A 9,483-nucleotide genomic window follows, 5' to 3' on the forward strand; every position below is an offset into this window, starting at 1 on the left:
CGCCTTCCCCGCCATTCGAGCAGCAGCAGCAGCAGGCAGCAGCAGCAAACTCTTCAGCGCGGCAACATTCCTAGCAGCGACAACTGCAGCCGAATTCCTGATGCAGCTTGTGGCTCCCTTTATTCTTCTAGTTCTGCTGCACATACTGGTTGCTTGGCCAGCAGATATCTGCGTCTTCCTAGTAAACAGCTGCTGCTGCTGATGTTGCTTGCGTAGCTGGAGTTGTTTCTGCTGCATTTGATGCAGTATTTATCTCTGTTATTACTTTTGCCACCTCTGTTGCTGGTGCAGCTACGGCTGATGTTAATGCTGTAGGCTCTGCCGTTGCTGCTCCTGCAGCAACAGCAGCTTCTTTTCACAGCTGTTTCGTTCCACTCTGCGCTCGTGTCTGTATCTGCCACGTGCTGCTTTGGGCTGAACATTTTGTTTGCGTTCTGATGTCTGCGGCTCCTGCTGCTTCCGCTACTAGCTAGCTACTGCTTTTGCTTCCGTATGTGTGTGTTCGCAGGGTGTGTGGCTGTCTTTGCTGCTTTTAACCGTGATATCTTCTTCTTTAGGGCAGTTAATTGCAGCTATCGCTGGAGGAGAGCATCGAGTTGCTTCTTTGCTGCTCTCTGTGCTGCTTATATCTCTATCTCTTGTTGGCGGCTTTTATGTCTCACTTGCGCTACTGCCTGCTTCAACAGCGTGGCTTGTTTACTTGTCTCCTGTTAGCTACACTATTCCCAACCTCCTGCATGCAACCCTGAGGGGACGCTTCCTTACCTGCACGGACAGCAGCAGCGGCACCATCAACGTCGGCAGCAGCAGCCGTTGCCCGAATGGGACGTTAACAGCGCAAGACATTGCAGAACAAGTCTCCTTAGGGTTGCCCATTGGTTTAAATGTCTTTATTTTGCTCATCTTTCTCGTCGTTGTCAAAGGGGTTACTCTTTGCCTGCTCAAGCGGAGACTGCAAATACAGAACTAAGATTCATTTTCCGGCTGCTGCTGTTGTCGCTGCTTCTGTTCTTGTTGGCTATACGGCTGCTGCACACTTGCTGCTTGCGTTGGAGCACTTTGCTGTGGTTCCGTTAGCAGCAGCAGCATCAACAGGTGGTGCTCTAGCGGACACTGCAACAATGACAGCAGCAAAAGCGGCAGCAGCAACAGCAAGAGGTGCAACTCCAGCGGTATCTGTAACAAGAACAGCAACAACAACTGCTGCAGCTCTAGCAGCAATTGCAACGGCAACAGCAGCAGCCACAACAACAGGTGCAGCTCCAGCAGCCATTGCAGCAACGAAAGCAGCAGCAGCTGCTGCAGCAGGTGCGGCTGCAGCAGAAATTGCAGCAACGACAGCAGCAGCAAACGTAGCTAAGACAGAGCTGCGTCTGCTGGAATTTTCCCAAAAGGCGTGAACTATAAACCCTAAGCCGTAAATCCCCACTGCATGTGAAAACCCTAAACCTCTAACCCGTAGTGCATGACAGAAAAGCCCCTAAGTTGTTTAAAAAGATTTAAGTTGTTCTTGGGGTCTCCAGATGTATCCATCTAGAGCGCAACAGGTAGACAGACAGACTCTTAAGGAGGCCCATTGGACTCCCAGCGGACAAACCCTAAAGCAATTTGCATGCATGCATGCAGCAGGAAGAATAGACTTTTGTCGACAACAAAAACAAACATCATACAAAGCTCTGCAAAGACGCCCAAGAGCCCATGTATTCGGTGCACGCGCTCGCTGCACGCAAGCACTGCATGCATGCATGCACTGACTGCATGCATGCACTTGCTGCATGGATTAACTGCATGCAATCGCTGCATGCCTGCACTGCCTGCATACATACACTTGCTGCAGGAACTAAATGCATGCACTGGCTGTGTGCATGCACTGGCTGCATGCAGGCACTGCCTACATGCATGCACTTGCTACATGGATGCACCTCCTACATGCATGCACTTGATGCACGCATGCACTTGCTGCATGAACGCTCTACCTTCTACCTGCATGCATGCACTCGCTGTATGCATGCACAGGCCGCATGCGCTTGAAAGGAGCATTTGGGTGCGGCAGCGGGCCCTCGATGCACGAGAGCCAAACCCTAAAGCCTAAACCCGAGAAGCATTCAAGGGATAGCGGATACGTGCTCCATGTAATTCATTGTGTAGGGAGGAGAAACATAGCCATCTATTTCCCCAGGGCTTGTGCTTCTTTCTCTATCAATAAAATCCAGTATTTGGAGCACCTCAAAGTCTATTGGCGGCTGCTGCTTCTGCGCATTGCTGCTGCTACTGCTGCTGCTGCTGCCCTGTCGCTGTCTGTTGCGTCTCCTAGTGGAGGAAGCAACAAGAACTACAGCAGCAAGAAACGCTCCTAAAGACAGCTTAAACGCTAAACCCCGAGAGTCTAACTTCCTTTCAGTGCTCTCTTTTGCTGCTGCTGCGGCTGCTGCTGCTACTGCTGCTCGCGCTTCTGCTACGTATGCAGAACGGCGTTCAGCTCTCGCTGCTGCTGGATCTTCTGCCTTCCCAACAGCAGCCGCGGCAGCGGCAGCAGCAGCCGCTGCTGCCGCTGCCGCCGCAGCTGCGTTGGCTACAGCGTTGGCTGCTGCTGCTTCTTTTACAGACATGCGGGAACCTTCGCTGCTACTTGCCGCTGCTGCTGCTGCTGCTGCTGCTGCAACATCAGCCTCGGACCCTAGCCCTTCCGCGCTCTGCTCCTCTGCGCACATAAACCCAAACCGCAAACCCTAAACCCTAAATTGAAGCACAAGTGTACTTGAAGAAAACTCTAATCCCCACACCTGTGAGCGGGAACGCCTGGACGGTCGCCAACAGCCAGTCGCCAAGAAACCCTCAACCGTACTAAACCTTAAGCCCTACAAAACCCTAAACCCTTGACTTGCCTCTTTGGATGATATATGCGGTAGACCGGGCTCTAGATGTTGGTTTCTCCTCAGATGCAGCAAAAGAAACAGAAATCCTCTGAGACTGTGCTGCGATTCCTACAGGAAGGAATCCTGCTGCTGCTGCTGCAGCAAGTGCAGCACCATCTGCTCCATCAATCTGGAATCGAACCCGTGGCAAACCCGCAGCAGCAGCCGCTTCCCGCAGCGACAACAACAGCGATTTCTCTGAGCCGCACAGACCCCAGATCCTAAACCCTAAACCCTAAGCCAACTCAAAACCTTGTCGGGGAGCAAATAGGCCCCCCCTTCCCATTCGTCCCCCCCAACACCCAGCAAGGATACGATTTGGGAGTGTCTAGAGTTCGAGGCCTAGGGTTCAGGATTTAGGGTTTGCGCACGAATAGCTTCTCTATTTTCCCCATCTGCATGCAAATGAATATCAAGGGTTTGTCTTGAAGGGTCTGCTCCTCCCACGAGTAGAAACCCTATAGCCTTTCCTTCATCATCCATTGCTGTATGCAAACCACAAACCCGCAACCCTAAACCCTAAGCCCTGAGCTAGACCGGCTCACTGCTGCTTCTGCGCTTCGGCGTGTCGGAGCGGCCTCCGCAGAGGATGTGGCCCCCGCTCAAGGGTTTAGGGTTTAGGGCTTACCGATGAAGGAGAGGGAGTCTTTGAGGCCTTCTCTCTTTTCTAGCAGCTGTATCTCCGGCATCTGCTGCTGCAGCATCAAGAGTTGCAACTCAGACTGCTGTTTCTCATTTGCTACGGCCAGAGCCACTGTCTTCACATCAGGAAAGCCTGCACACAAACCCTAAACCCCACGCTAAACCCTAAACCCCTAGACCTTCAACCTCAGGAAGCGTTGACTGTTTGTGCGTTTGCCATGCGGGTTTTGCGGAGGTTGCGCGTTAAATTAGGGGTTTAGGGTTTACGTGGGGAGTGGATTTCCTGAGGGTTTGTAGTCCAATAGATGCAGCAATCTGTTGCAGAGGAGGGGGAGGGCAGTCGTAGGAAAACCCCCGAGGGTTTAAACCCTGCAGCAGCAAATGCTTCTGCTGCTGATTTTTCTTTTTCGCTGCAAACCCCTGAAACTTCAAAAACCTTCTCTACGCGCACCTCCGCCAAGAACTCCCTCAACAGCGCAACGCCTGCACACAAACCCTAAACCCTAAACCCTAAAACATCAACTCTATACTCTATACCACCATGCTACATGTAGCCTACTTCGTCCCTACAAACCACCCCCAACCCTCTCTCTCCGCAGCAGACAGCCAGTCTAGAGTCTAGGATTTGCAGTGTCATATGTGTAGGGCTTAGTGGTTATGGCATAGGGTTTATGCTGTACCTGTTTGTTGGTCTCCGTCAGTGTACAGGCCAATGACTTCTGCCTTTTCTCCTTGGATTACGCCGAAAAGACTCCCCTTTGTCTCTATAGATGTTTTGCTGTTGTTTCCTGCTGCAGCAGCAGAAGCAGCAGCTAGAGGAGATCCTGCTGCTTGTACAAGGGTTTCCTCATCTAGAGTTATTGAGAACCACATTTGTCCTGCACGTTCGGGCCCCTTGTATCTCCTTATCCTTAAGAATTGTTTTGATTGAGGATTCACCGTCCGGCTGCTGCTGCTGATCCTGCTGATGCTGCTGCTGATGCTGTTGCCGATGCTGCTGATGCTGCTACCTATGCTACTGATGGTGCCAAGGTTGCCAAGGCTGCCAAGGCTGCCGAGGCTGCTGATGCCTGTGTTAGCACTGACATTTCTGCCGTTGCTGCTGGTAATGCTGTTGCTATTGTTGCTGCTGTTGCTGCTGCCGCCGCTAGCACCGGTGCTGCTCATCCTGACTCGGCTGCTGGTGGTGCTTCTGTTGTTGCCGTTGGCGAAGCTGACGCCACTGCTGCTGCTGTTGCTGCCACTGCTGCTGGTGCTGGTGCTGCCTGCCTGCTGCTGGGCGAGGGAACAACCGCAAGAGCAGCAACACACGAGAGTCAGCAACAGCAGCAACCTGCAAGCCCTGCTGCTGCGTCTGCAGCTGCATGCGTTGCTGCTGCAATGCCCATATATTTTGATGTTGCTTCTGCTGCTGCAGTCTTTGCTGCTGCTGCTGATGCTCTTTTTGCTGCTCCTCCAGCTGTGTCTGCGTCTGCGGAACGTAAACATATTGGCTTCGTGGTAGGGGCCAGGAGGCCCCTCCAAGGGATGGATGGTTCCGGAGGCGGGCACGCCCTAAACCCCAAACCCTAAACCCTAAACCCTCAACCCAAACCTGAAACCCTTTGGGGCATTACAAAAATATAAAAGAGTAAAACAGAAGAAAATAATGCGGGCAACCTGGCGAAAACTGGAGACGTATTTCGATGCAGGCGCTCCCGTTGGGGACACTCGGGGCTGCGGTAGACCCTAAACCCTAAACACTAAACCCTAAACCACTAACCCAAAAAACAAAACCGCGGCTATTGAGCAATTTTTCTGTGGATTTAAGGTTATCCAGTCCCTAAGATATTACATATTTACCAGTCAATATGTAGAAGACGTGGTGTACTAAACCCTAAACCCTGAAACCTTCAATGCTAGCACGAACGGGAAGAGGGTTGTGGGCCTCATTGGCGTTTAAGCCACAAACCCTAAACCCTAAACCCTCACACAAATCTACCTGTGCCATTTGTGTTGACCACACAGTGAGAAACATACACTTAGCCGCAACTCCTCTGGTGTTTACGCAACTACACTATCAACACTGCAGGAGGACCAGCAGCAGAAACAACAGTAGTAGCAACAATAACACCCGAAACGCCATCATCAGCAGCAACACCAGGAGTCTCAGCATCTGCGCTCGCCTTAGAAGCAGCGCAAACGTTAGTAATAATAATAACAACACCAACGGCAGCAGCAGCAGTGGCGGCGCCCAACAGCACCACATCCACAACAAGAGCAGCAACACCAGCAACAGCAGCAGCAACAGCAGCAGCACTAGGAGAAGCAGCAATAAAAGAGGCAACGCTCGGCTGTCGCTATTTTATACAGATGTTACTGCCTTAACTTCTTCCCAAGATGTTCTTCTTTTTGCTCGTAACATCTCCTCTTCTTACTCATTTAACAAACACGATTTGCTGCTGCTGTTGCAGCAACTGGCGGTGCTGCAGCACGTGCGCTGCAGCAGCAGCAGCTTCCGTGTCTTCTGGGATAGAGCAGCACAACCCCTTGCTGCTGCTGCCGTAGGTGACACCTCCTTCCTCCGTCTCTGCTTCCTTCACCTCGCCGACGCAAAGTGTTCTAACGCTGTATTCGACATCGTAAACCCTAAACCCTAAACCCTAAACCCTTAACTTCCTTTGCAAACCCTACAGTGTGCTGAGGGGTGAAGCCAAGCCATTCTTGAATCGCCCGGCAAGACACTGCTGCTGCTGCTGCTTCTCCTGCTGCTATGGCCACAACGGCTTTGTTCACTTTCGAAGGTTTCGGGTTTAGGGTTTAGGGTTTAGGGTTTAGGATTTGCGGTTGTGCAGGTCCCTCTGCTGTACCCGCTGTTGAGAGTATACAGCGCATTGGAGTTGTCAGATATCTTCTGGCGGCTATCAATCCTCTCGATTCCCTTGTCTCGTGCTGCTGCTGCCGCTGCTGCTGCTGCTGCTGCGGGGGTGCATCCCACAGCCGCAGCAGCAACACTTGCTGCAGCAGCTGCTGCAGCGGAGGTGCCAGCAGCTGCAGCAGCACCCGGGCCAGAGAGAATTCTTGCATTTAAGGAGGAGCTGCTGCTGCAGTTGAAGCGCAGGCACCAGTCGCTGCAGAGACAGCTGGGTTTGCAACAGCAGCAGAAGCAGCATCAACAGCAACAGCAGCCACAGGAGCAGCAGCATCAGCAGCACATGCCGCAGCCACAGCAGCTGCTTCTGGTGTACAGAGTTTTGTATGGCGCAGCGAAGCTCAAGATGAAATTCTCTGAGGCCCCCGAAATCTTCTCTTTAGTTGTTGAAAAGGGTAGGAAAGGTTTGAGGGTTTAGGGTTTAGGGTTTAGGGTTTAGGGTTTGAAAGGCGTCCAACGTTTCACGCCACAAGCTCCGAATTGACATGTCTGGTTATACAGTTAAGGTTTAGGGTTTAGGGTTTGTGGCATGATGTGGGCTTTCTCTATGCAGCATGCGAGTTGCTGGAGCTCAGCGAATCTCCCGAGGGTTTAGGGTTTAGGGTTTTGACGCCCTCGCAAATTGTTCGAATAGTTTGGGCATGCGCAGCACTGCAAACCCCCGAGGCGACAGTCTTTTTCAAGGCCAGAGAACGCATTCTTGTAAACAAAACCCTAAACCCTAAACCCTTAACCCTAAACATCAGCGCTGTGTAGGGTTTAAGGAGGAGGGTTTAAAGCTCAGGATTGCTTTAGTTGCTAAAACCCTAGACCCCTGACCTGCGACGACGAGCCACCTGCATCGGCTGAGCTCTACCTACCTAGGGTTTAGGGTTTGGGGTTTAGGGTTTGCTCTCAGGGTTGCATCGATAGTTTGGCATATGAAGAAATTGAAGTTCTTCTGCAAGTGTATGAAGCTGTTGGCATGGAGTAAGCCTCAAACCCTAAACCCTAAACCCTAAACCCTAAGTGTCAGTAATCATAAAGAGGGTTTAGGATCGATAGTCGTAGGATTGAGAATGATAGCTATTTGCAGTATAAACCCTAAACCCCAATCCCTGAACCCTATACCCTAAACAATTGCCCTGGTGTTTATACAAGCTGATGGCGTGCACACCATCTGCGTCTGCATCCATAGGGTTTAGGGTTTAGGGTTTGCGTCGTTCTGCCTTCAGAGACAACCAACTGACGGCCACACTGCAGCAGGAGTTGCAGCGTATTGCTCCTCTAGCTCGTAAGGCCGCTCCTAGGGTTTAGGGTTTGAATTTCCATAGATCAGGGTTTAGCGTTGGGGCTGAGAGTGGAGGAGGGTTTAGGGTTTACGGTTTAGGGTTTGGGGTCTGCAGGTGGCACGAAGATTTCTGCTCCTCGCCGCCGCAACTTCAAGAGAAAAGAGAAGAGGGTAAATGTCTACTTCCCTATGCTGCTGCTGTTGCTGCTGCTACTGTCGTTGCTGCCGCTTCTGCTGTTGCTGCTGCTGCGGTTGCTTGTTCTGCTGTTGCTGCTCCGTGTGCATTAGAAACACCATTAGCAGAGGCAGAAGGTACAGCAGCAGCAACAGCAGCAGCAGCAGCAGCAACAGCAGCTGTAGCGGTGTTGGTTGCTGTTGCTGTGCAGGTGAGCATGACGGATCCCATCCCGTCGTACTCCTTGGCCGCCTAAAAGTCAAAACCCTAAACCCTCGAAACACTAAACCCTCGAAACCCTAGACCCTCGAAACCCTAAACCCTCGAAACCCTAAACCCTCTAAAGATGAGGGGATTTTGTGGCAGCTAATGCTGCATATAGTGTCTGAGGTGTATCTGCACCTCTTCTTTTTTTATTTATTGTAATGTACAGACAACTATTATATATATTTATTATAATTTATTGTTAATAGCCTACATATTAATAAAATAAATTAAATAAATTATCCTTTTATCCATCTAAAAATGTCCCTCTATAAATATAATGTATTCTCTAAACACTGCTGCTGCTGCTTCTGCTGCTGCTGCTGCTGCTGCTGCTGCCCGACAAAGCCAGGCGCCCATGCGCTGCTCAAACAGCAACCGCAGTTGCTGCTGCAGCAACAGCAGCAGCTGCTGCTGTTTGCGGCAGCATGAGGCTACACACACAAAGTAGGAGCACCGCATGACGCTGCTGCTGCTGCTGCTGCTCCTATGTATAGCAAAATGCATCTCCTTCTCCACTGCTGCAGTAGCAGTGCTGGTGCGTTTGCTGCAGCGCCCCACCATGCACAAGCTGCAGTGGGAGGTTTTGCTGCTCCATTTGCTGCTGTTGTTGCATCTGCTGCTGCTGTCTATAGAACACTGACACTGTTGGCCATTGCTGCAGCATTTATTCATGTATTGCTGCTGCTGCTGTTTCTTCTGTCTTCTATCCATCGATGGCAGTACTGCTGCTCCTTCATCAGCTGTTGCAGCATCTGCTGCAGCTGTTGCTACTACTGTATCTACTGCTGCTGTATATATAGGTATGCAAACATGCTGCTGCTCCTGCTGCTGCTGCTATTTAATTTGCTGCTGCTGCTGCTGCTGCTGCTGCTGCTATGTATCACTTGATGAGTCACTGCTTTCTGATGTCTCTTTCTCGCTCGCCTCAACAGCATCAAAGCAAGCAACATTCTCCCGCATGCGTTGTGTGCGTGTCCCTGTACACCACAAACCCCAAACCCTAAACCCCAAACCCTAAACCCTAAACCCCTAAGCTTAGCCATACTTGGAGGACAGGGGCATAAGACAGGACGGAGACGAACAGCAAAGGGTCGAACAAGAAAAGGAGAAAGTAGAATTATAGAGGAGACAGTCATAGCACAGAGTGTAGATAATATCTAACAAGAGACAACAGATGAAAAAGGGAAAAAAGATATAAAATAGAAAGAGAAGATAAATATGAATAAGATAGATTAAAGGGAATAAAAAAAGGATAATAGGAAACAGAATAAATAAAGTATAAAAAAAAAAAAAAAAAAAAAAG

General features: G+C 50.7%; 2 protein-coding genes across 2 annotated transcripts; one reads left to right on the forward strand and one right to left on the reverse strand.

Annotated features, from left to right (window-relative positions):
- Positions 1-2,105: 2,105 nt before the first annotated feature.
- EMWEY_00009960 (hypothetical protein, conserved) lies at positions 2,106-4,724 on the reverse strand (the record flags this gene model as incomplete). The annotated part of the gene is made up of 6 exons (XM_013478763.1): positions 2,106-2,701; positions 3,030-3,113; positions 3,287-3,400; positions 3,544-3,690; positions 3,825-4,040; positions 4,238-4,724. The coding sequence occupies 6 exons, from the start codon at positions 4,722-4,724 to the stop codon at positions 2,106-2,108; spliced, it is 1,644 nt and encodes a 547-aa protein (XP_013334217.1).
- A 1,212-nt stretch (positions 4,725-5,936) lies between these two features.
- Positions 5,937-8,169, forward strand: EMWEY_00009970 (hypothetical protein, conserved; the record flags this gene model as incomplete). The annotated part of the gene is made up of 7 exons (XM_013478764.1): positions 5,937-5,954; positions 6,392-6,863; positions 7,022-7,170; positions 7,367-7,437; positions 7,683-7,741; positions 7,854-7,909; positions 8,125-8,169. 7 exons carry the CDS (start codon positions 5,937-5,939, stop codon positions 8,167-8,169), a joined length of 870 nt encoding a protein of 289 aa, XP_013334218.1.
- Between the last annotated feature and the right edge of the window lie 1,314 nt (positions 8,170-9,483).

Source organism: Eimeria maxima, genomic scaffold, assembly GCF_000499605.1.
Source record: "Eimeria maxima Weybridge genomic scaffold, Emw_scaff66, whole genome shotgun sequence".
Lineage (NCBI taxonomy): Eukaryota > Apicomplexa > Conoidasida > Eucoccidiorida > Eimeriidae > Eimeria > Eimeria maxima.